Below are 27,867 nucleotides of genomic sequence, written 5' to 3'. Positions count from 1 at the left end.
GAGGTCCACGTTATAATGGTAGTGTCTGATTAAAATTGGTGTTGCTATCCTTGTCTTCATTCCACAAAGCAGATAGCGCTATCCTCTACCACCTCCGCACATCGTCCTTTAACAATGTAGAAATGTATACTAAACGAAATATTTAATCTCAATTTATTGTGAAAGTTCATTATTAAATAATTGAAAAATGTAGTTTCTTGACTCATAAAATATAGTTGATTATTTTAAACAAGAATGAACAGTTGATATTACATTAGATATACCGGTATCAGGTATCCTCTATAGAAGGCAGGACAAGGCAGAAAATCGGCAACGATGTTCTCCTATCTTTGGAATAAACTTCCCAACTCTATTAGATGCATTGAGAGCCGAGCGGGCTTTATCCTGTCTTTGAAAAAGTACCTTATAGAGAAAATGACTGAGTCTGTCCAACCTAGAGCACTGGATGACAAATATTCTAATATTCCTTCCTTTCCATTCTTCATTCCATTCATTCATCCATCTTACATAATACATATTCTTCTTCCCATCTTAAGATACTCTGTTAGTGGGGAGGATATTTTTAATATTGCTTCCGAAGAATGAACATTGATATGTCCAAGCTCCGCCAATTTATGTACATGCATAACAATATAATTATTATCTATAGTTATTATATTACAAATTGCTTTTTCATATCATATACAGTTCAATAATATTATTTTCTTAGTCTATATTATGTAAATTCATCTATAATTTAGGAGTATTGTAAGCTATTGTATATAAGTGTATAAGACAGTATATATTGTAATCTACATAAATAAAGTACTCAATCAATCAATTTTTTAGTATTGTATATTGTCAATATTACTCAATTAATTTCTAAAATTTTAATATAAATCCCACTCTATAACGTTTGTTCCATTTATCTAATTTTAATTATCAATGCAATATTGTATTCACTATTACTCACTCCAATTTCATTCATCCATTCATCCCATAATTCTAAGATTCATTTAATTTATTGTATAAAATACTATAATCATAATACAATTATGACATTGGAGGAAAAACTAGGCTGAGCCTGTACTATTTCTCTCCAAAAATTTTGTTAAAATGTTAATGTTGTCCAAAAGATAAGGTTATGTTATCACACACTGATTCGTTACTTGATTTTCGGTCCAGGAATGATGATTTAAAATTTTGAAGGTTGATTTTATACTCTAAATGAATCACAGAATGTATCACAATAAATTAAAAACTTTAGAAATATTGCACTCATTTAAAAATGTTTAATACAAAATCAAAAACCTACTCACTATTTGTTATCACTATTCAACTATTCAAATCAACTAGTTTTTAACTTATCAAGTAGAGTTTCTTATTCGAACATTACTTCGAGTTATAATTCCCAACAGCTCTAATTCATCACAACCCGGTCGTGTGTTAATGGGAAGGATATTTTATATCCTTCTTAGTGATCGACAATTATTTGTTGAAACACCGCCGATTTATGAAGTTACATCACATTATTATATTATTTTAATTGCATTCAATCTTTATTCTCATTGATTAATTATTTATACTTTGTAAAACTCTTTGAATAAATAGCATTATCGTCATTTAATGTAAACTAGTGTATAAGCCAGTAAATATTGTAACATACATAAATAAAGAAATCTAATCTTTCTCCACTGGCCATTAACGTGGACCTCACTAAAGATCAAGCTACCTGTTTACTCTGATATAACTTATTGTATTAGATTTATGTTTCGGATTTTTATGTTTTTTTGGTGATTTATAATTTGTATATGTTTTGAGGGTATTTATTCGGTTGAATTTGTTTTTGCTTGCAGACAATGGTCGGTCCAGCTGATGGATTGGTGACCACACAGGAAGAATTTGTTGTGGAAAAGATAGTGTCGCGACGCTTTAACCAGAAAAAGAAGCAGTACGAGTATTTGTTGAAGTGGGAGGGATATCCACCGTGAGTACAAAATATTATAATAATATATTCTATAATAAAGGAAAGAACTGGCTTATACAGGTAGGGGATAGGAAATTCACGAATGACGCATCATCACGTCTCAACTACTCAACTCATTAACTTCACATTTTGCATATAGATTCTTAATTTACCGAGGATGGTTGTAGGCCTATTTTCAATTCTTTAAGATCTCAGTAGGTCAAGTTTTCAGTTTGTCAAGTTTTCAATTAGACCCTTGAGAAGCACGGGTTACCTTTTAGTTAGTTATAAATACTCTAAAATTTATAATACGTCAATTAAATAGATGAAAGATATAGTGCCGGTTGCACAAAAGCCGGTTAAATTTTAACCGTGATTAATTCCACGAGAACCAGTCAGAGAAGCGCCGTTTTATTAAGGCTGTTCAGTACACCTTTCTATTTTTATTTAAATTGGATAATCTTTTTCAATACAATATTGTTAGGATCATTATAAGAGTGAGAAAAAGTGGCAACTGAAATTTTTAAGTGGTCTAATAAGCGAGTCATGGGTTGTTGAAAGTGCTGACTCCGTTTTGTTTCCAGATCATAAACGGTTTGGAATTTTCCATTGGAGTTTTTATTAATACATTCAGTACATCATTGGCTTTGTTCTAATATGCGTTTTGTTGCGATTAATGCCAAAATAAACAAGTTATCGAATTTACAAAAAATGTTACTTTTTTATATATGAACGATTTTGGGAATATAATTTTTACTTTCCTTGCCCTATTACCATAGGTAAGGAAAGTATTGCTTTCCAAAAAAAAATAAGGTACCCCAATTTCAAGTTTTCTATACGTTTCAAGGTCCCCTGAGTCCAAAAACATGATTTTTGGGTGTTGGTCTGCTGTGTGTGTGTGTGTGTGTGTGTGTGTGTGTGTGTGTGTGTGTGTGTGTGTGTGTGTATGTCTGTGAACACGATAACTCCATTCCTAATTATCGATTGACTTGAAATTTTAAACTTAAGCCTTATACCATAAGGATCCGACAATAAGAAATTCAATTAAATTCAATTCAAGATGGCGGAAAAAATGGCGGATAATTACTAAAAAACCATGTTTTTCACGTTTTTCTCGAAAACGGCTTTAATGATTTTCTTCAAATTTATACCATGGATAGCTATTTATAAGCCCTATCAACTGACATGAGTCTCATTTCTGGGAAAATTGCAGGAGCTCTGTAATATTCTTGAGAAAAATGGCAGATAATTACTAAAAAACCATGTTTTTCACGTTTTTCTCGAAAACGGCTTTAATGATTTTCTTCAAATTTATACCATGGATAGCTATTTATAAGCCTATCAACTGACATGAGTCTCATTTCTGGGAAAATTGCAGGAGCTCTGTAATATTCTTGAGAAAAATGGCAGATAATACTAAAAACCATGTTTTTCACGATTTTCTCAAATATAACTTGACCGATTTTTTTCAAAATCATACCCTGTAGTTATTTATCAGCTCTATCAAATGGCATGAGTCTCCTTTCTGGGAAACCAATGAGGGGTTCACCTCATCCTTGAGAAATGGACTTAGTAACCTCCTTCTCGTGCATGAGGTAGGTAGGTAGCGCAGTTCATAAAAAGAGCATATAGTCGAGATATTTCATCTGTAGAACAGCTGTTTTTACGACTTTAAAAAAATGACGACTAAAAAATCATCGAATTTCACAATTCACACAAAGAAAATGTTCTCTGAAAACAATTATATATACACATATACAGAAGTCTGATTGTAGTTTCAAATATGAGCAAGGGAAGTTGTGTGAGTGTACCACACCAGATTTTATTAGTTTGGAAAGATACATTTTTTGAATTTTTAAGAGAAGCTCTGTTAATATAATTGAAACCGTTAATGATGTGGAAAGAAAACGGAGTTAGCACTTTCAACAACCCATGACTCGCTTATTAGACCACTTAAAAATTTCAGTTGCCACTTTTTCTCACTCTTATAATGATCTTAACAATTGTTTAAAAAAAATTATCCAATTTAAATAAAAATAAAAAGGTGTACTGAAAAGCCTTAATAAAACGGCTTCTCTGACTGGTTCTCGTGGAATTAATCACGGTTAAAATTTAACCGGCTTTTGTGCAACCGGGCCATAGCCTATCTTAAGACTATTGATTGATTATTTGCCTTTATCAGGGCGGAGTTAGGACTTGTGGTCCTCTCTGCCACACAACCCTATTGACGTGAGTTAACCAGGTAAATTGCTATAGTGAGGTCCACGTTATAATGGCAGTGTTTGATTAGCAATGGTATTGCTATCCTTGTCTATCATCCCACAAAGCAGATAGCTCTATCCTGTTTTGTATCAAATTATGGTGTTGTGTTTCATGTTGAGATGATACTGTATCATATTGTCGGTATGTCGAACACGGCTTTAATGATTTTCTTCAAATTTATACCATGGATAGCTATTTATAAGCCCTATCAACTGACATGAGTCTCATTTCTGGGAAAATTGCAGGAGCTCTGTAATATTCTTGAGAAAAATGGCAGATAATTACTAAAAAACCATGTTTTTCACGTTTTTCTCGAAAACGGCTTTAATGATTTTCTTCAAATTTATACCATGGATAGCTATTTATAAGCCCTATCAACTGACATGAGTCTCATTTCTGGGAAAATTGCAGGAGCTCTGTAATATTCTTGAGAAAAATGGCAGATAATTACTAAAAAACCATGTTTTTCACGATTTTCTCAAATATAACTTGACCGATTTTTTTCAAAATCATACCCTGTAGTTATTTATCAGCTCTATCAAATGGCATGAGTCTCCTTTCTGGGAAACCAATGAGGGGTTCACCTCATCCTTGAGAAATGGACTTAGTAACCTCCTTCTCGTGCATGAGGTAGGTAGGTAGCGCAGTTCATAAAAAGAGCATATAGTCGAGATATTTCATCTGTAGAACAGCTGTTTTTACGACTTTAAAAAAATGACGACTAAAAAAATCATCGAATTTCACAATTCACACAAAGAAAATGTTCTCTGAAAACAATTATATATACACATATACAGAAGTCTGATTGTAGTTTCAAATATGAGCAAGGGAAGTTGTGTGAGTGTACCACACCAGATTTTATTTAGTTTGGAAAGATACATTTTTTGAATTTTTAAGAGAAGCTCTTAATATAATTGAAACCGTTAATGATGTGGAAAGAAAACGGAGTTAGCACTTTCAACAACCCATGACTCGCTTATTAGACCACTTAAAAATTTCAGTTGCCACTTTTTCTCACTCTTATAATGATCTTAACAATTGTATTGAAAAAAATTATCCAATTTAAATAAAAATAAAAAGGTGTACTGAAAAGCCTTAATAAAACGGCTTCTCTGACTGGTTCTCGTGGAATTAATCACGGTTAAAATTTAACCGGCTTTTGTGCAACCGGGCCATAGCCTATCTTAAGACTATTGATTGATTATTTGCCTTTATCAGGGCGGAGTTAGGACTTGTGGTCCTCTCTGCCACACAACCCTATTGACGTGAGTTGACCAGGTAAATTGCTATAGTGAGGTCCACGTTATAATGGCAGTGTTTGATTAGCAATGGTATTGCTATCCTTGTCTATCATCCCACAAAGCAGATAGCTCTATCCTGTTTTGTATCAAATTATGGTGTTGTGTTTCATGTTGAGATGATACTGTATCATATTGTCGGTATGTCGAACACTAATTATTGCTATAGTGAGGTCCACGTTATAATGGCAGTATTTGATTAACATTTGTTGCTATCCTTGTCTATCATTCCACAAAGCTGATAGCGCTATCTCTTTTAACAATGTAGAATTGATAATTAATTAACAAAATGTTTCATCTTAGTTATGAAATTATTTAAAAATATAATTTCTTGCTTAATAAAATATAATTGATTATTTTAAACGTCAATGAACAGTTAATATTATATCAATAAACCTGTATCAGCTACCGTCTATAGAAGGCATTGACAAGACAGTGAGGATAGGCAATGCTGTTCTCCTATCTTTCTCCACTGCCATTATAACGTGGACCTCACTATAGACTGAAAATAGTTGTATTTTGTTGTATTTATTTAACATGTTTTTTGATGAATTTTATAAAGTTGGAATTTTAATATTTGTATTATTTGACAGCGAGCAAAACACGTGGGAACCTGCGCAGAACATGTCGACATGTCAGCACCTGTTGGCCGAATTTGAGTCGAATTTGGCGAAACAGGGGGCCGCAAAGGGGGCTTCGATCTCCTCATTCGAGGGCACCCAGGGGGGCACCCTGTCGGGGCCCCTGAAGAAGGGGACACCCGCCGCTGTAAAGCAGGAGATGGTGGACATCAAACAGGAGGTCGCCAGTCCACCGGGAACTCCCAGCGGGTGAGTAGATGGTTCGGAGTGCACCTAGATTATAGATTATGGTCTTACAATTTAATTGACCGAGCGAAGTGAGGTCTAAGATTCAAGTCGACGGTTTGGCATTTCTCTTAATGTTTAAATGTTTATATGTTGCGCATTTACGGCGAAACGCGGTAATAGATTTTCATGAAATTTGACAGGTATGTTCCTTTTTTGATTGCGCGTCGACGTATATACAAGGTTTTTGGAGATTTTGCATTTCAAGGATAATATAAAAGGAAAAAGGAGCCTCCTCCATACGCCAATATTAGAGTAGAAATCAGACTATAGAATTATTCATCATAAATCAGCTGACAAGTGATTACACAGATGTGTGGAGAAGCCAGTCTATTGCTGTATTTCCATAAGGTCTAAAGTTTCAATCAGGTACTTGTGGATGAGAATACTGCGTGAGGTCCGTATGTTCCTTTTTAAATTGCGCGTCGACGTATATACAAGATTTTTGGAAATTTTGCATTTCAAGGATAATATAAAAGAAAAAAGGAGCCTCCTTCATACGCCAATATTAGAGTAGAAATCAGACTATAGAATTATTCATCATAAATCAACTGTCCAGTGGACTATAATACTACCCGTTCAAAAACATCGATCATCTTGAAAATGTATCTTTTCATCAACGTTAGTAGACAGTTGACTCCTAGTAGTTCTGTGAACAGTAGACTTCACGCAGTATTCTCATCCACAAGTACCTGATTGAAACTTTAGACCTTATGGAAATACAGCAATAGACTGGCTTCTCCACACATCTGTGTAATCACTTGTCAGCTGATTTATGATGAATAATTCTGTAGTCTGATTTTTACTCTAATATTGGCGTATGAAGGAGGCTCCTTTTTCCTTTTATATTATCCTTGAAATGCAAAATTTCTAAAAACCTTATTATAGTAAAATATTACTATATTATAGTAAAAATCAGACTATAGAATTCGTTACTCGTTAAATTTTGAGTGTAATTTTTAACATTTTTTCTGTTTAATTTTGTCTGAATTTGTAATAATTGTGTTGCAGCCGACCTGTACGCAGCAGCAAGAAGAAGGCTCTGGACCAGGTGAAGGTGTGGTGCGGCTCGATGATTCGGCCGCTGGACATGGTTGAAGGGGGCGGCGGGGCCCTCAAGCGCAGTCTGTCGGACGACTCTGACTACTCGGACAATATGGCCGACTACGACGGCGACTACAAGCGCATCAAAATGGAGGACAGCGATAGTGACACGGGTGGCGTCGTCATGGTGCCCAGGCGGGGTAGGGACACGCCCTTTTTCCAATCAAGTATTTTCATTGCCCAACATTCAAGTTTTTTCAAAAGAGTATCCTCAAGGCAGCACTAGGAGTGCATAGAAGGTACCCTAGCCAACAACTTTTTATGGAGTTCGGAGTTCTGTCAGTTAGGCAACTGTATATCAGAAATCTTGTTAAATATATCAGCAACCATATACATCTTTTCACACCTCATTCAACTAATTATAGTTTTAGATCAGTAAATAGATGCTTTGTTCCTCGAACAGATCTAACTATATGCAGAACACAATTCAACTATACAACAAAAAAGCTTATCAATTTTATGCCAGAACATTTCATTGCAAGAAAACCTACAAAAGCACTTAAATTAAAAATTGAAAGCCGGATAAAGACAGAAGATATCATACCTAAAATATTTTAATTTGATGTACATATACTGTCTTCCTCAGTTCCTCTGAATTTATTATTAGTAGGGCTATACTCCCAGATTAATTTTCTCTCTCTGAGTTTAAGTTTTATTTTTTGTGTCATGTGTACTGTATTGTATTGTTTTTCTAATTCTCTCTTGCTTACAAAAGGAATTGCATATATGCTACAAATGAATTACATTATGTTACTAAATGGATTACATATGTACAGTGAATTGTAGATTAATAATTACATGAATCATCTCTTTTTCTTTTGAGTTTTTAAATTATTATGAATTCATTCTAGTTTTTCTGCTCTCTTAGTATTTCACTCTTGGTAGGTACTTCTTTTCGGATTGAAATTTTTTTTCTAGTTTTTCATACATTACATATGTTTCTTTTTTCTTTATTATACTTTTTCTATTTTCGACTGAATCTCAAGCCACTAATTATAGCCGACTGATTACTCGTTGCCATCGCTCAAACTACTTAGTTTTGCTGGTAACGCCAATGATAATATTTTAATCGATTTTTAAATGGAAAATATTTTAATTTTAAGTTTTTGTAATGTATTGTATATGAAAATTTTTATATTTTTCACATTTGTAAAGTTTGTTTGATGATTTTGGCAATAAATATTTCTTTCTTTCTTTCTTTCTCTATCAAACAATCAATGTTGGCAATTTGCATACAATTCATATTTTGCTACACTGCACAGAAAACGTTCATTTGCCGGACAGTCTCTATAGTGAAGTCCACGTTATAGAGTCAGAGGAAAAGATAGGACTAGAGGGTTGCCGATTCTATGCCTTGTCACTGCCTTCTATAGAGGAACTATTCATTACCTAATTGAACTATTCATAGGCACTCGCTCTTTTTCTATTTCTTTGAAATAGAATGAATTCATATTTGAATGAATTTGTTTGTTTTTGAAGGCGGTGCAAACAGCGTGGTGGGTCGCGCGCGTGCGCAGATCAACGGTCTGAAGAGAGAGCGAGACGGAGAAGGGTTGGCTGCTGCATTGGGACTGGAGTCAGACGAAGAGGGAGCGGCCGGCCAGGTCAAGGTCAGGGCTTCCTCTCTCAGTCCCACCAATCAACAGGTATGTATAGTTTTGTATCAAATTATGGTGTTTTGTGTCAAGTTGAGATGATGCTGTATCATGTTGTGTTGATACTGTATCAAATTGTGAAACTGTATCATTTATGGTGATTTGGAGAAAAAGTTTACAAGTGATTTGCTTGTTACGAACAAGTGTTCCGCAAAGATTTTCATTGTAGCCAACAATTTTTGTCGAAATTACTTGTTCGTAACTATGAAATTTCTACCGAAGTGGAAAGCTATGTAAAGGATTTACAAGTGATCATTAAAATTATTCTAAATATTCAATAAATATTTCTAATAATCAAAAATGCCCTATATTCCTCTAAAATTCATTATTTTGGAAATATATGCATCAGGAAATTGAATTTAATAAATTTCCAAAATAGTTATTAATGTGTTACCTCATAGGTTATGTGTACTATAGTATTTGTACACGGTATATATAGTATACATTATATTATAGTACATTTACTATATATATATACAAAGTACATTTACTATATATATATACAAAGTACATATACTGTGTAAGTTACAAATTCAGCAATAAATGAAGTAGACTGTACAAAAAACATTATATTGCTTTCAAATATTTTATTTATTTATTTATTTATTAGATAGAGCGAACAATACAATAGTCGGAAAAGAAAAAACAGGCCATTGCCCAAAACTTCTTTAATTTCCTGATTTTGTCACAAATCGTCCAAATATTATGTTCACTTCAATTTCAACACCAAATCTTCAATCTGAAACTATGAATCAGAATAAAACAAAGAATTTCAAATTTAGATAGATAGATTTTCAAAGTAATTATTGAAAAGTACAAGTAACCTTTATAAAGGACGAAAAAAGGAAATCATCATGAAAATAGGTTATGTTTACTATTGAAGTACTTGTAGACTTGTAAAATTGTAAACTTGTAGATCATAAATTTATGTGAAACGTGAGTACTTGTAAACTTGTAACTACAAGTACTTGTATATATATTTGTATTGAGTGGGTCTCCACCCAAATTATTAATGTAATGTTTTTTTTTAAATTCTCTGACATTGTCTAATGCAATTTTGTAATATTGTTCTTTGACAAAATAAATTATTTATTTATTTATTATATTTATTACTTGTCCGTAACCATGGTTGGTAACAATACTTGTACCTTTGTGAAATAGGCCCCTGGTGTTTAATTGTGGTGTTTAATATAGTGGTGATTGTATGGAACAGGTGCTGGTAGCGAGTGCCAAGGGTGTGGTGAAGGTGGATCCGTCTCAAGTACCCAACCTGACATCGGGAGTCTACATCATGTCCAACAAGTCGGGCATTGTCAAGTTGGACTCGGTCACACCCAACTCGGCCATTTCATCGCTACAGAGAAAGGTAACAACACAACATTGCATGTATTCACAATAGGTACACGTTATTTATTTATTTATTGGATAAAGTAAACAATACAGTAGTCGAAAATAGTGTTATTTGTGCAACTAGTGCGCAAAGTGACAGTTGGCTGCACCGAAAGAAACGTTTACGGAATGGTTTGTTGAGTGCAGCAGAGAAACTTTGCGCACGTATTTCACATTAAGTTTTTCCTACAGTTACCATTGAATATGAAAAGTGGGTAATTATGGGTAAAATTGCCTGAAATCCATCAAATTTTTTCTAATATTCAATAAATATTTCTAATAATCAAAAATGCCCTATATTCCTCTAAAATTCATTATTTTGGAAATATATGCATCAGGAATTGAATTTAATAAATTTCCAAAATAGTTATTAATGTGTTACCTCATAGGTTATGTGTACTATAGTATTTGTACACGGTATATATAGTATACATTATATTATAGTACATTTACTATATATATATACAAAGTACATTTACTATATTATATATACAAAGTACATATACTGTGTAAGTTACAAATTCAGCAATAAATGAAGTAGACTGTACAAAAACATTATATTGCTTTCAAATATTTTATTTATTTATTTATTTATTAGATAGAGCGAACAATACAATAGTCGGAAAAGAAAAAACAGGCCATTGCCCAAAACTTCTTTAATTTCCTGATTTTGTCACAAATCGTCCAAATATTATGTTCACTTCAATTTCAACACCAATCTTCAATCTGAAACTATGAATCAGAATAAAACAAAGAATTTCAAATTTAGATAGATAGATTTTCAAAGTAATTATTGAAAAGTACAAGTAACCTTTATAAAGGACGAAAAAAGGAAATCATCATGAAAATAGGTTATGTTTACTATTGAAGTACTTGTAGACTTGTAAAATGTAAACTTGTAGATCATAAATTTATGTGAAACGTGAGTACTTGTAAACTTGTAACTACAAGTACTTGTATATATATTTGTATTGAGTGGGTCTCCACCCAAATTATTAATGTAATGTTTTTTTTTAAATTCTCTGACATTGTCTAATGCAATTTTGTAATATTGTTCTTTGACAAAAATAAATTATTTATTTATTTATTATATTTATTACTTGTCCGTAACCATGGTTGGTAACAATACTTGTACCTTTGTGAAATAGGCCCCTGGTGTTTAATTGTGGTGTTTAATATAGTGGTGATTGTATGGAACAGGTGCTGGTAGCGAGTGCCAAGGGTGGGTGAAGGTGGATCCGTCTCAAGTACCCAACCTGACATCGGAGTCTACATCATGTCCAACAAGTCGGGCATTGTCAAGTTGGACTCGGTCACACCCAACTCGGCCATTTCATCGCTACAGAGAAAGGTAACAACACAACATTGCATGTATTCACAATAGGTACACGTTATTTATTTATTTATTGGATAAAGTAAACAATACAGTAGTCGAAAATAGTGTTATTTGTGCAACTAGTGCGCAAAGTGACAGTTGGCTGCACCGAAAGAAACGTTTACGGAATGGTTTGTTGAGTGCAGCAGAGAAACTTTGCGCACGTATTTCACATTAAGTTTTTCCTACAGTTACCATTGAATATGAAAAGTGGGTAATTATGGGTAAAATTGCCTGAAATCCATCAAATGTTTTTCTGTGTAATTTTATTATTGATAAAAACCTTAATCCTAAAATCCTAAAGTCCTCGTTGTCCTTGGTTATAATATATAATGAATAATAATTAGCGCGTTGTGCTTGGTTGCACCTCTGCTCACTATAGCAGCCACAGCAGTCACTGTTACCAAACTTCATTTTGATTTTGCTGCACTGTTGCTCCATATAACCTACTAAGTATTTTGCGTTGCCATGTTGCAAATCTGGAGTGCAGAAAAATTTTTCCCGCACTAGAGCGGAAAAGTGATTCTTTGCGTTCTGTAATCAGTGCAGCAATGGCCACTTTTCAACGTAACTGTAGGAAAAAAATATATAAATGGCAGTATATGATTAGCATCGGTACAATAAAACGTTCTAGTTGGATTTCTAATTGCATTGATTGATTGATTGATTGAGTACTTTATTTATGTAGATTACAATATATACTGGCTTATACACTTATATACAATAGCTTACAATACAGCAACATTATAGATGAATTCACATAATATAGACTAAGAAAATAATTATTGAACTGTATATGATATGAAAAAGTAATTTGTAATATAATAACTATAGATATTATATTGTTATGCATGTACATAAATTGGCGGAGCTTTGGACATATCAATGTCCATTCTTCGGAAAGAATATTAAAAATATCCTCCCCACCAACTCTCTACCAAATCGTAGTTAGAGGAGAACAAGAATTCACAAGCCTCATGGACATCATGTTGGTGATTTTTATATTATAACGTACACCTAACTCGAGCTATAGTAAGGTCCACGTTATAATGGCAGTGTTTGATTAGCAATGGTATTGCTATCCTTGTCTATCATCCCACAAAGCAGATAGCTCTATTCTGTACGGCATCAAATTATGGTGTTGTGTATCAAGTTGAATGATACTGTATCATGTTGTAGTTGTTCTTGTTCTATAGTGAGGTCCTTGTTATAATGGCAGTATTTGATTAGCAATGGTGTTGCTATCCTTGTCCATCATTCAACAAAGCGGATAGCGCTATCTCTTGCTCTGTTGCCAGATCGTCTTCTAACAATGTAGAATTAATAATTAGTTAGCAAAATATTTCATCATAATTTTGTTAATTCATTATGAAATTATTGAAAAATATAGTTTCTTGCTTAATAAATTCTGATTGATTATTTTAAATGAGAATGAACAGTAGATATTACATCAATAAACCTGTATCAGCTACCGTCTATAGAAGGAGGCATTGACAAGACAGAGGATCAGCAACGTTGTTCTCCTATATTTCTCCACTGCCCTTATAACGTGGACCTCACTATAGTATCTGTAGCTTCAGTTATCAACTTGATAATTTGATAAGGCTCTTTCTTTTGGTAGAGAGTTAGTGGGGAGGATATGTTGAATATTGTTTCAATATTATATTGAATATTGTTTGAGTATTGACATAGATATGTCCAAAGCTCCGCCAGTTTATGTAGATGCATAACAATATAATTATTATCTATAGTTATTATATTACAAATTACTTTTTCATATCATATACAGTTCAATAATTATTTTCTTAGTCTATATCATGTAAATTCATCTATAATTCTGCTGTATTGTAAGCTATTGTATATAAGTGTATAAGCCAGTATATATTGTAATCTACATAAATAAAGTACTCAATCAATCGTACTAAATCAATTTCAGTTTCCATGATGTATTCAGTTTCCAAAAGTACGCGCAACTCGGAAGTTGAAGAAGGAGGGCGTTTACTATGATTAGTAAATAGTTTAAAGTGATTTTAAAGTAAAGTAATTAATTTATTCAAGTAAGCCACAATACATTCCGGTTTACACACGAATCCACAATAAAATTACAGTACAACACCTAATTATGCAACAAATTTCACATATTATGAAAACTAATTAATTACAATGAAGATTGAATGCAACATTAGAATATTGATAATATAGTATTGTAATGCAACTACATAAGTCAGCGGTGTTTCAACTATGAATAAATGATAACTTCAATGAATAAATTAATCATAACTTAATCATATGCTGATAGTGAATGTTTTTGTGATTTTTATGGCTTCAAATTTATCAAGTTTTTTAATATTTTTCAATTTATTAATGCATTTTCAAGTGTAATAATAATTTGTTTCATCTTTCTGATCAACCGAGATACAAAATTTTTAGTATAATGTTTATTTGGACTGTAAAATTTTTGTGATCTTTATAAAAGTGTTTTCATATACTCATTTGGACTATTTTTATCAACATTAGGGAGAGGAACCGTTTTGAGTTTATCCTGTTGATTCTCTCCCAATCATTAATTTGATGTTGTGATTAAGGAATGCAATAAATGTAATAAATGTAATGTAATGTAAATATACACCCCACTATAAATTATATGTATTGGGGTATAAGTTATTAGTTGCTTATTGCGTATAGCGCAATAATCATAGCGATATAATCGATATCAATAGTAATTTATTATTAATTATATTTTTCTTGGACCACTCCTGTGTTTGGGATGGACACGTTAAATCGTCGGTCCCGGCTGTCTCAAAAACAGTCGTTAGGTCATGTCAGAGGCCCTGAAATTGACCAGGTGTGAACTGAAAACTGTGACACCAGACCTGAGCCAGTCAGGTCACAATATATTATTGTTATTTATCGCTTATCAAATAAATAATGAATTATTGCATTGGCTACAGACTACTATTGCTTTGTATGAAATGAGCGCTGCTATCCAGAGATTGTTGTAAGGGTGAGCATTCCTGACCGGCAATTGGGAGGTACTGGGTTCGATTCCCGGGCTGACAAATAATTTTTGAATAGTAGCGCTCATCGAATTTCCATCTAGCTGTTTACCCTGTTGTCAATATTTGCAGTAGCAGAAGTCTTCGGGGTGATTTACTGCATTTAATTTGGAGGTACTGGGTTCGATTCCCGGGTTGATAAAGAATTTTTGAATAGTAGCGCTCATTGAATTTGCATCTAGCAGTTTACTCTGTTGTCAATATTTGCAGTAGCAGAAGTCTTCGGGGTGAATTACAGCATTTAATTTGGAGGTACTGGGTTCGATTCCCGGGCTGATAAATAATTTTTGAATAGTAGCGCTCATTGAATTTCCATCTAGCTGTTTACCCTGTTGTCAATATTTGCAGTAGCAGAAGTCTTCGGGGTGAATTACAGCATTTAATTTGGAGGTACTGGGTTCGATTCCCGGGCTGACAAATAATTTTTGAATAGTAGCGCTCATTGAATTTCTATCTAGCTGTTTACCCTGTTGTCAATATTTGCAGTAGCAGAAGTCTTCGGGGTGATTTACAAAATTCAATTTGGATTTTCGTTCAATAACAATTATTATTATTAATTCATTAGCATTTGAATAATTGCAATATCTCAGTAGCTTTCATCTATGTTCTATGAATCAGTTGGACATTAAAACGGTAGTATTATATGGCTTTTTGTTGGTGGGGTTTCACTTGGTAGACATTAAAGATATATTTCTCTTGTAATATCTTGATTGTATTAGTGAACAAAATTTTTATGTAGGCTAATCTTTTTTCCGTTTTGCAGGAACAACAGCGGCAGCTTAATTTTCGTTTAATAAAAATTATCAACTATTTCATTTTAATTATTTGTGTTTTGTGTAGCATTGAATAAAATAAATGAATTGTGTTTTGTATTGTGTACAGGGTCTGCTGAAATCAACGCCCAGCCACAAATCAGGCGTGATAATGCTGGGCAGTCGGATGGGTCCGGGAGCTGCAGCCGCCACCAAATCGGGCATTCTTCGCAGGCCGACTGTGGCTGCATCATCACCCACCAAGCAACCGCAAAGCAACAGCAACACGCTGGCAACTACGGCTGCTACTGCGCTGGGTGGCCCTCGTCCTGTGGGGCCTCTCAGGCCTGTGCCCAAGCCGTCCAACATTATCAGGTAATTCGAAATTTTGTGAATTTTGGAAAAATATTTGTTGTGTATCAAAAGCGTGATACGCGTATCAAGTGGATGTGATACGTGTATCAAGTAGATAATATACGTGTGTGAAGTAAATTTGATACGTGTATCAAGTAGATAATATACGTGTGTGAAGTGGATTGGATATTTTCACGGGAACCAATCAGAGAAGACGTTTATGAAAAGACTGCTTCTCGTGAAATTAATCACGGTTAAAGTTTAATTGGCTGTTGTGCAACCGGGCCTTGGACTTGAAAGTTTATAAAACAATAAGTTTGTATCACCATTTGACTGAGTAGAGAATCAATGTTGTAGAACCGTTCCATAATGAAACTGTAGAATTTGATGTTTTGTGTGTGTTTTTAAATTGTATCAATTCAGGGCTACTGTCTTGTATTTATAAAAATATCGGGGCACCGAGCTTCGCTCGTTATTTTTATTTATTGATAAACAGAACACAATTCTTTAAAATGATCCTGTTTATATTTTACAGCTGGCTATACGTCAGCTTATGAATTTCGGGGATGAGATATTTTAATTTTCCACAGAATCACTCGCTCACTTTTTACTATCCACAGACGATTGAATTGAATTGAATTGAATTGAATTGAATGACTGCCTTTATTTTCGTAGAGAGCGAAGTTAGGGCGCAGTCGGCCCTCTCTTACACTTAACTCTCTATTACAAGATAACAATACAAAAAAATACAAATAATATGATAAAGAAAAAAAAATATTACAAACAATAAGAGTGTCAGCAACAACGATAAGAGTGACAACGATAAGAGTGTCAGCTGTTTCATCCAAGGATGAATTATCCTTTTAATGTCGTACAGCGAGTTTTCCCAGAGATGAGACCTAGTGCAATCGAATTTTTATATCATAAACCTACTATGTTCCAAATTTCGTGAAAATCGTTAGAGCCGTTTTCGAGATCCGGTGAAATACAAACATATAAACAGAAATTGCACGATTAATAGTATAGGATAGAATTATAGTACCCTTCAAAATTAATAAAATAATACTAGTTGTTCTGTGAATAGTAGACCTCACGCAGTATTCTCATCCACAAGTACCTGATTGAAACTATAGACCTTATGGAAATACAGCAATAGACTGGCTTCTCCACACATCTGTGTAATCACTTGTCAGCTGATTTATGATGAATAATTCTTTAGTGTGATTTTTACTCTAATATTGGCGTATGAAGGAGGCTCCTTTTTCCTTTTATATTAAACTTGAAATGCAAAATTTCCAAAAACCTTGTATATACGTCGGCGCGCAATTAAAAAAAGGAACATACCTGTCAAATTTCATGAAAATCTATCACCGCGTTTCGCCGTAAATGCGCAACATATAAACATTCAAACATTTTAACATAAGAGAAATTTCGAACCGTCGACCTGAATCTAAAGCTGCGTACACATATACGCGCTTCCAACCCCGCACCGAGCACGCTCCGCCCTCGTTCCTCCATCGTACCGCAGTCGCTCCGCCCCCGCTCAGCAGTCGCACCCATCATGAACGTTACGGAAGATGTTAGATCTTCTCGCGTTCCCCGGTCGAACCACTGTTGCTCGCCGGTCGATCATCAATCGCTCTGCTGGAGTGACGTTCGGTTGCGGAGCAGAGCGAAAGTCTGTACGCACCTTTAGACCTCACTTCGCTCGGTCAAAAATAATACAATTTGTATTCTTGTTTAATTTTTCTATTTGTAAAGGGTAGGCTACTATAATTTTATTTTATAAATGTGTGTTTTTATTTCATTATGTTGTACTATCACTTTTCTAAGTGTACTATTCTAATCTAATATTGTTGTTTTGTGTTTCAGTAGACAAACAGGAGTGATGTCTAAACAGGCTCCAGTGGCCAGCCGCCTCCACGGTCTCAACAAGGGGGTTCTCACCACTCCCTCCCCTCTCAAGCGACCCGGATCCATGCTCAAGTCGGGCATTAAACCCATTGAGTCCATCCTCGGCACGGTCGGCCAGCTCAGGGTAAGGAACACACCTAAATTGCGCCTTATTTAGACATAGGCTCAACTTACATTAACGCGACTCAGGTGGAGAAGAGACTGGACTCTAGTAGAGAGCATGTGTTTTGAAATGGTGACGTCGCGGAGACTAGAATCGACTGGTCTGAGTGTCACCATTTGGAAACACATGCTCTCCACTAGAGTCCAGTCTCTTCTCCACCTCAGTCGCCTAAGTGTCAGTTGAGCTTTAAAGAACTTGTTCTTTCACTCTCACACATATATCTTACTAGCACACACTCACACACTCTCTCTCATTCTACTTGTTGTCCAATCCGAGAGCAGCATACTGCTCCTCGTCCACTTCTGTCATCATTAGGTTTCCATCTGGCAGTAGAAGAACAACCCGACGTCCTCCTGTGTACAACAAAACATTACAACATTATTATTCAACAAAAAACCTAATTAAATGCTGTAAGGCTCAACTCACACTTAGGCGACTCAGGTCGAGAAGAGACTGGACTCTAGTGGAGAGCACGTGTTTCCAAATGGTGACTAGAATCATAGAGAAACAATAGCATAAGTAGATATGCCATGGTATAGGGTGTTTATGTCGCAACTTTTACTGTTATCTCAAGCCGATTATTGTAGATTTTTACTGTTTTGACCTGGTAAGAGTGTATGAACGGCACAATATGAGAGACTACCAGGTCATAAAGCTTCACAGGGAAGAACTACGTGGACTATCGGCTTGAGATAACAGTAAAAGTTGCGACATAAACGCCCTATATCATGGGATATCTACTTACGCTATTGTTTCTCTATGATTCTAGTCACCATTTGGAAACACATGCTCTCCACTAGAGTCCAGTCTCTTCTCCACCTCAGTCGCCTAAGTGTCAGTTGAGCCATAGAGTTGGGGTGTGCGCATAGTGCAGAGGAAAGAGTCTTCATATCAAAATCAAATCAATTAATTTGCCATTTGAACAAAATATGATCGTAGAGGAAATATCTCGTGGTATGGGTCGTTTAGGTTGCAAATTTCAAGCCGACTACTTTCTATTATATTACTAGTAGTTCTGTGAACAGTAGACCTCACGCAGTTTTCTCAACCAGAAGAATCTGGTGTCACCTGTTCTAGTTGCAGCTGTACGAGTCCTTCTCCAAATTATCTGTCATATGTTTTAGAGATGGTAAAGATGATGACGTTTTCTGGTGAGACCAGATACTTGTGGTAATGCATGCAATGAATAATCCACTTGTCAGCTGATTGATTATCCTATACTATTCGAGAAATAATGTTTATATGTTTAGATGTTCATATTTTTTACTTTCCTTGCCCTATTACCATAGGTAAGGAAAGTATTGCTTTCCGAAAAAAATTAAGGTACCCCAATTTCATGTATTCTATAAGTTTCATTACTTTCCTTGCCCTATTACCATAGGTAAGAAAAGTATTGCTTTCCAAAAAAATTCAAGGTACCCTAATTTCATGTTTTCTATACGTTTCAAGGTCCCCTGAGTCCAAAAAAGTGGTTTTTGGGTATTGGTCTGTGTGTGTGTGTGTGTGTGTGGTGTGTGTGTGGTGTGTGTGTGTGTGTGTGTGTGTGTGTGTGTATGTGCGTCTGTGTACACGTATATACTCTTTTCTATGGTATATACATTATATGCCATGGTTTAAAGTAAGCACATCCATTGAGAATGTATATGCAAAATGTGAAGTTAATGAGTTGAGTAGTTGAGACGTGATGATGCGTCATTCGTGAATTTCCTATCCCCTACCTGTATAAGCCAGTTCTTTTCTCTTATATAGATTGTTGTGTGTTTTGTTTCAGAAGAAAGATGAGTTGGGGACACCGCAGAAGCGAATACTTGGTGGGGGTGCCAGAGGAGGGGTTGCAAGGGGAGGCAAATCCACCGCCAAGATGATCCACAAGGGGGCGACAGTTGTGCCCCGAACCTCTCTCGTCCACTCTCGGTCAGTACTAATTGAAAACTAGACAAACTGAAAACTTGATATACTGAAATGTTGAAGAATTTAAAATAGGCATTTTATCATTCTCAATAATTAATAATCCATATGCGAAATGTCAAGTTAATCAGTTGAGTAGTTGAGATGTGATGATGCATCAAACATAATTTTCCTATCCCCTACGTGTCCTATGTACGTTATCTATGAATTTCGATGAATTTGACACCTGTTTTATCCATGAATTTCGACGAATTTAACACATGATTTATCAATGAATTTCGATGAATTTGACACCACCCTGTTCATCTATGAATTTCGATGAATTTGACACCTGTGTTTTATCTATGAATTTGACACATGATTTTTTAATGACTCTCGATGAATTTGGCACATGATTTTTATGAATTTTTATGAATTTGACACATGATTTTTTAATGACTCGATGATTTGGCACATGATTTTTTATGCATTTTGATGAATTTGACACATGATTTTTATGAATCTCGATGAATTTGACACATGATTTATCAAGAATTTCGTTGAATTTGACACCTGTTTTATCTATAAATTTGTCTGAATTGATCAGGTGTAAAACACAGACCTGGACAACATAAAGTTAGAGTCGTACGCCGGCGGCACAGGTGAGCCGGATGTGGTGGTCGGTCTCCCCGACGACTTTCCGCCCCTGGGCGATCTGCCCCCGATCACACCGGACAGCCCCCCCAGGCCACTCACCCTGTGCCCGCTCACGGCAGAGTGCTGGCCAGGGCAGAGGGGAGCCTACACCCCCGCCTTCGCCTCCCAAGGTGGACATCCCCCCACCACCACCACCATTCAAGAGATCATTACTACCACTACAACGGCAACAACTGTCGCCCAGCCGCATATCATCAAGGTGGTAATATGTTGAAAAACAAAAAACGGAATTGTAAAAAAATTGTTGTGTATCAATAGGTTGATACGCGTATCAAATCAAGGTAATAGGTGTATCAAATAATGATACGTGTATCAAGTAGATAATATACGTGTGTGAAGTGGATTGGATATTTTCACGGGAACCAATCAGAGAAGACGTTTATGAAAAGACTGCTTCTCGTGAAATTAATCACGGTTAAAGTTTAATTGGCTGTTGTGCAACCGGGCCTTGGACTTGAAAGTTTATAAAACAATAAGTTTGTATCACCATTTGACTGAGTAGAGAATCAATGTTGTAGAACCGTTCCATAATGAAACTGTAGAATTGATGTTTTGTGTGTGTTTTTAAATGTATCAATTCAGGGCTACTGTCTTGTATTTATAAAAATTCGGGGCACCGAGCTTCGCTCGTTATTTTATATTGATTGATAAACAGAACACAATTCTTTAAAATGATCCTGTTTATATTTACAGCTGGCTATACGTCAGCTTATGAATTTCGGGGATGAGATATTTTAATTTTCCACAGAATCACTCGCTCACTTTTTACTATCCACACGATTGAATTGAATTGATTGAATTGAATGAATGACTGCCTTTATTTCGTAGAGAGCGAAGTTAGGGCGCAGTCGGCCCTCTCTTACACTTAACTCTCTATTACAAGATAACAATACAAAAAAATACAAATAATATGATAAAGAAAAAAAATATTACAAACAATAAGAGTGTCAGCAACAACGATAAGAGTGACAACGATAAGAGTGTCAGCTGTTTCATCCAAGGATGAATTATCCTTTTAATGTCGTACAGCGAGTTTTCCCAGAGATGAGACCTAGTGCAATCGAATTTTTATATCATAAACCTACTATGTTCCAAATTTCGTGAAAATCGTTAGAGCCGTTTTCGAGATCCGGTGAAATACAAACATATACAACAGAAATTGCACGATTAATAGTATAGGATAGAATTATAGTACCCTTCAAAATTAATAAAATAATACTAGGTTTTCTGTGAATAGTAGACCTCACGCAGTATTCTCATCCACAAGTACCTGATGAAACTATAGACCTTATGGAAATACAGCCATAGACTGGCTTCTCCACACATCTGTGTAATCACTTGTCAGCTGATTATGATGAATAATTCTTTAGTGTGATTTTTACTCTAATATGGCGTATGAAGGAGGCTCCTTTTTCCTTTTATATTAAACTTGAAATGCAAAATTTCCAAAAAACTTGTATACGTCGGCGCGCAATTAAAAAGGAACATACCTGTCAAATTCATGAAAATCTATCACCGCGTTTCGCCGTAAATGCGCAACATATAACATTCAAACATTTTAACCAAGAGAAATTCGAACCGTCGACCGAATCTAAAGCTGCGTACATATCGCGCTTCCAACCGCACCGAGCACGCTCCGCCCTCGTTCCTCCATCGTACCGCAGTCGCTCCGCCCCGCTCAGCCGTCGCACCCATCATGAACGTTACGGAAGATGTTAGATCTTCTCGCGTTCCCGGTCGAACCACTGTTGCTCGCCGGTCGATCATCACAATCGCTCTGCTGGAGTGACGTTCGGTTGCGGAGCAGAGCGAAAGTCTGTACGCACCTTTAGACTCACTTCGCCTCGGTCAAAAATAATACAATTTGTATTCTTGTTTAATTTTTCTATTTGTAAAGGGTAGGCTACTATAATTTTATTTTTATAAATGTGGTTTTTATTCATTATGTTGTACTATCACTTTTCTAAGTGTACTATTCTAATCTAATATTGTTGTTTTGTGTTCAGTAGAGACAAGGTAGTGATGTCTAAACAGGCTCCAGTGGCCAGCCGCCTCCACGGTCTCAACAAGGGGGTTCTCACCACTCCCTCCCCTCTCAAGCGACCCGGATCCATGCTCAAGTCGGGCATTAAACCCATTGAGTCCATCCTCGGCACGGTCGGCAGCTCAGGGTAAGGAACACACCTAATTGCGCCTTATTTAGACATAGGCTCAACTTACATTAACGCGACTCAGGTGGAGAAGAGACTGGACTCTAGTAGAGAGCATGTGTTTTGAAATGGTGACGTCGCGGAGACTAGAATCGACTGGTCTGAGTGTCACCATTGGAAACACATGCTCTCCACTAGAGTCCAGTCTCTTCTCCACCTCAGTCGCCTAAGTGTCAGTTGAGCTTTAAAGAACTTGTTCTTTCACTCTCACACAATATATTACTAGCACACACTCACACACTCTCTCTCCTGCTACTTGTTGTCCAATCCGAGAGCAGCATACTGCTCCTCGTCCACTTCTGTCATCATTAGGTTTCCATCTGGCAGTAGAAGAACAACCGACGTCCTCCTGTGTACAACAAAACATACAACATTATTATTCACAAAAAAAACCTAATTAAATGCTGTAAGGAACTCACACTTAGGCGACTCAGGTCGAGAAGAGACTGGACTCTAGTGGAGAGCATGTTTCCAAATTATCTGTCATATGTTTTAGAGATGGTAAAGATGATGACGTTTTTGGTGAGACCAGATAATTGTGGTAATGCATGCAATGAATAATCCACTTGTCAGCTGATTGATTATCCTTACTATTCGAGAATAATGTTTAATGTTTAGATGTTCATATTTTTACTTTCCTTGCCCTATTACCATAGGTAAGAAAGTATTGCTTTCCGAAAAAATTAAGGTACCCCAATTTCAGTATTCTATAAGTTTCATTACTTTCCTTGCCCTATTACCATAGGTAGAAAAGTATTGCTTTCCAAAAAATTTCAAGGTACCCTAATTTCATGTTTTCTATACGTTTCAAGGTCCCCTGAGTCCAAAAAAGTGGTTTTTGGGTATTGGTCTGTGTGTGTGTGTGTGTGTGTGTGTGTGTGTGTGTGTGTGTGTGTGTGTGTGTGTGTGTGTGTGTGTGTATGTGCGTCTGTGTACACGTATATACTCTTTCTATGGTATATACATTATATGCCATGGTTTAAGTAAGCACATCCATTGAGAATGTATATGCAAAATGTGAAGTTAATGAGTTGAGTAGTTGAGACGTGATGATGCGTCATTCGTGAATTTCCTATCCCCTACCTGTATAAGCCAGTTCTTTTCTCTTATATAGATTGTTGTGTGTTTTGTTTCAGAAGAAAGATGAGTTGGGGACACCGCAGAAGCGAATACTTGGTGGGGGTGCCAGAGGAGGGGTTGCAAGGGGAGGCAAATCCACCGCCAAGATGATCCACAAGGGGGCGACAGTTGTGCCCCGAACCACTCTCTCGTCCACTCTCGGTCAGTACTAATTGAAAACTAGACAAACTGAAAACTTGATATACTGAAATGTTGAAGAATTTAAAATAGGCATTTTATCATTCTCAATAAATTAATAATCCATATGCGAAATGTCAAGTTAATCAGTTGAGTAGTTGAGATGTGATGATGCATCAAACATAATTTTCCTATCCCCTACGTGTCCTATGTTACGTTATCTATGAATTTCGATGAATTTGACACCTGTTTTATCCATGAATTTCGACGAATTTAACACATGATTTATCAATGAATTTCGATGAATTTGACACCACCCTGTTTCATCTATGAATTTCGATGAATTTGACACCTGTGTTTTATCTATGAATTTGACACATGATTTTTTAATGACTCTCGATGAATTTGGCACATGATTTTTTATGAATTTTTATGAATTTGACACATGATTTTTTAATGACTCGATGAATTTGGCACATGATTTTTTATGAATTTTGATGAATTTGACACATGATTTTTTATGAATCTCGATGAATTTGACACATGATTTATCAAATGAATTTCGTTGAATTTGACACCTGTTTTATCTATAAATTTGTCTGAATTGATCAGGTGTAATGAACACAGACCTGGACAACATAAAGTTAGAGTCGTACGCCGGCGGCACAGGTGAGACGGATGTGGTGGTCGGTCTCCCCGACGACTTTCCGCCCCTGGGCGATCTGCCCCCGATCACACCGGACAGCCCCCCCAGGCCACCCACCCTGTGCCCGCTCACGGGCAGAGTGCTGGCCAGGGCAGAGGGGGAGCCTACACCCCCGCCTTCGCCTCCCACGGTGGACATCCCCACCACCACGACCACCATTCAAGAGATCATTACTACCACTACAACGGCCACAACTGTCGCCCAGCCTCATATCATCAAGGTTGGTAATATGTTGAAAACAAAACTACGGAATTGTAAAAAAATTGTTGTGTATCAATAGTTTGATACGCGTATCAAATCAATGTAATAGGTGTATCAAATTAATGATACGTGTATCAAGTGAGTGAGATATAAGTACGTCACGCATTTGAAGAGGCTAAAAACTCACCACTGCTCAAAGAAGGGCGGCCATTTTGGCAAAACTTCTTGGGAGAGGTGAGGCTTTTGACCCTGCGAAGTTTCGAAGGGACAAGAAGAAAAAACCCAAAAGACCAGTGATGGGTGAAAACCAGACACAAATGTGGGTCAAGAGGCTGAGTCAAGCGTGGCCGGGCGCCCTAGAGGCAGTTTGACGTCCCCTCTCTCAGCGGAAGGACCTACAAAAAGACCTGGAGTGGAACTCAAAGTAGGTCACGAGTTTTGGGTGGAGAGACCAAACCTCACCACTGCTCAAAGAAGCGCGGCCATTTAGGCAGAACTTCTTGGGAGAGGTGAGGCTTTTGACCCTGCGAAGTTTCGGAGGGAAGAAACCCCATGAGACTGATTGATTGATCGAATACTTTATTTATGTAGATTACAATATATATACTGGCCGATACACTTATATAAAATAGCTTACAATACAGCAAATATTATAGATGAATTTACATAATATCTAGACTAAGAAAATTATTATTGAACTGTATATGATACGAAAAAAGCTATTTGTAATAACTAAAGATAATATTGTAATGCATGTACATAAATTGGCGGAGCTTTGGACATATCAATGTCCATTCTTCGGAAACAATATTCAGAATATCCTTCCCACTAACTCTCTACCAAATCTCTACCGAGACCAGAGATGGGGGGAAACTCCAGGCACAAATGTGGGTCAAGAGGCTGAGTCAAGCGTGGCCGGGCGCCCTAGAGGCAACTTGGCCGCCCCTTCCTCAGCGGAAGGACCTACAAAAAGGCCAGGAGTGGAACTCACGTAGGTCACGAGCACTAATCAGTCTGAAGAGACTGCCAAGCATATCACACTGGATTGCAACCAGGTGATGAATGGAATGTTAGTATAGGGAAAAACTCCTGGTTCTTGTAAAGGACACAGGTATTGGTTTGCCTAACTAACATACTACTTGGCAACACAATAAGCTTCGGTTGACGTGTGGGGTTCTTTGAATCTTTGGATCCTTGAATCCGTCCCTTCTAAAACAATAAACAATATAAGTCACGCTGCCTCAAATTATCAAGGTTGGTAATAAGTTAGAAAAGGGACGAAATTAGATTTTTTTTGAAAAAATTGTCGTGTATCATTAGGTTGATACGCGTATCAAATCAATGTAATAGGTGTATCAAATTAATGAAACGTGTATCAAGTAAGTGAGATACGTGTATCAAGTGAAATAATTGATGCTGACCGCTACTACAACTCAAGACTATTTATTTATTTATTGGATACTGTAAACAATACAGTAGTCGGAAAAGATATAACAGGCTGTTGCCCAAAACTTCTTCTATTTCCTAATTTTGTCTTAATTGTCCAAATTTTCAATTTCAATTTTATTGATGTCATGCATTGTACAATAATACAATATTGACACAAGTCAAATACAAAGTCACAATGGTAAATTACATTGCAAAAAATATTAAAGATATTTAAATAACAAGAAATAATTCAATTCGCTGCCAAGATGGCAAGAATCACATCATTTTAAAAATGTCTCAGTTCAAAAAATTCCATTATACTGTAAAAGGATTTTTCGATCAGCCAATCCTTCAACTTAATCTTTAACAAAACTTCAGAGTCAATCTCAGATATAAAAGGTGGGAGAGAGTTCAATATTTTCCTGCTCATGTGATCCGGACTACTCTGGAAAAAAGACGTTCTATGAGCATCTATATTAGAGCATCTATATTATGTTAGCTATGTCCATTTCAATTTATACACTAAGGGGCGTTTTCCGAGCTCGGAATCTATAAGTTCTGGACTTATAAGCCCTTCACTCAGATAGCGAAATTATAAACTCCAGGGTCTAACGTGATCTCTAAACTCCAGGGTCTATTTGAGTCCTCGACTACGTTAACGCTCTGACTCGGAAAGCCAATTTTTCCGACTCCAGAGTTTAAAGCTAGTTAAAGTCTAGAACTTAGCTAAATCCCGAGCTCGGAAACCGGCCCTAAATCATCAATCTGAATATACAAATCAGAATAAAACAAACAATTTTAAATTTAGATAGATTAATAATAAAACTTCCGTAAAACCATAGAACAAACTTTTCACAAATTCACAAAATAATTCTATAAAAATAATAAATTTCAAGCTCAAAAATATAAATATAAATATTTATTTATTTAATTATTCAGACCTACGCAACTTTCAGAAGAGTACTACAGGCTTACGCCCAAAACGGTATATTAATGACTATAGTAAGGTCCACGTTATAATGGCAGTATTTGATTAACATTGGTGTTGCTATCCTTGTCTATCATTCCACAAAGCAGATAGCTCTATCATGTTATGTATCAAATTATGGTGTTGTGTATCGAGTTGAGATGATACTGTATCATATTGTCGAACACTAATTTATTGATATAGTGAGGTCCATGTTATAATGGCAGTATTTGATCAACATTGGTGTTGCTATCCTTGTCAATCATTCCACAAAACAGATAGCTCTATCATGTTATGTATCAAATTATGGTGTTGTGTATCGAGATGAGATGATACTGTATCATATTGTCGAACACTAATT

General features: G+C 35.9%; 1 protein-coding gene across 1 annotated transcript in view; it reads left to right on the top strand.

The window, feature by feature from the left end:
- Nucleotides 1-27,867, top strand: part of LOC111060163 — a 119,017-nt gene that overhangs the window by 79,295 nt on the left and 11,855 nt on the right. Inside the window, exons 16-28 of the mRNA XM_039441131.1 lie at nt 1,836-1,966; nt 6,099-6,335; nt 7,383-7,615; nt 8,955-9,121; nt 10,344-10,496; nt 15,833-16,077; nt 17,929-18,094; nt 19,905-20,051; nt 20,658-20,939; nt 20,996-21,018; nt 22,744-22,894; nt 24,084-24,228; nt 24,817-25,130. Coding sequence (XP_039297065.1) covers nt 1,836-1,966; nt 6,099-6,335; nt 7,383-7,615; nt 8,955-9,121; nt 10,344-10,496; nt 15,833-16,077; nt 17,929-18,094; nt 19,905-20,051; nt 20,658-20,939; nt 20,996-21,018; nt 22,744-22,894; nt 24,084-24,228; nt 24,817-25,130 — 2,394 coding nt within the window. The remainder of the gene's footprint in view (nt 1-1,835; nt 1,967-6,098; nt 6,336-7,382; nt 7,616-8,954; nt 9,122-10,343; nt 10,497-15,832; nt 16,078-17,928; nt 18,095-19,904; nt 20,052-20,657; nt 20,940-20,995; nt 21,019-22,743; nt 22,895-24,083; nt 24,229-24,816; nt 25,131-27,867) is intronic.

This window comes from Nilaparvata lugens, chromosome 14, assembly GCF_014356525.2.
Source record: "Nilaparvata lugens isolate BPH chromosome 14, ASM1435652v1, whole genome shotgun sequence".
In the NCBI taxonomy this organism is placed as follows: domain Eukaryota; kingdom Metazoa; phylum Arthropoda; class Insecta; order Hemiptera; family Delphacidae; genus Nilaparvata; species Nilaparvata lugens.
This window is presented reverse-complemented; position numbering and strand designations above follow the sequence as displayed.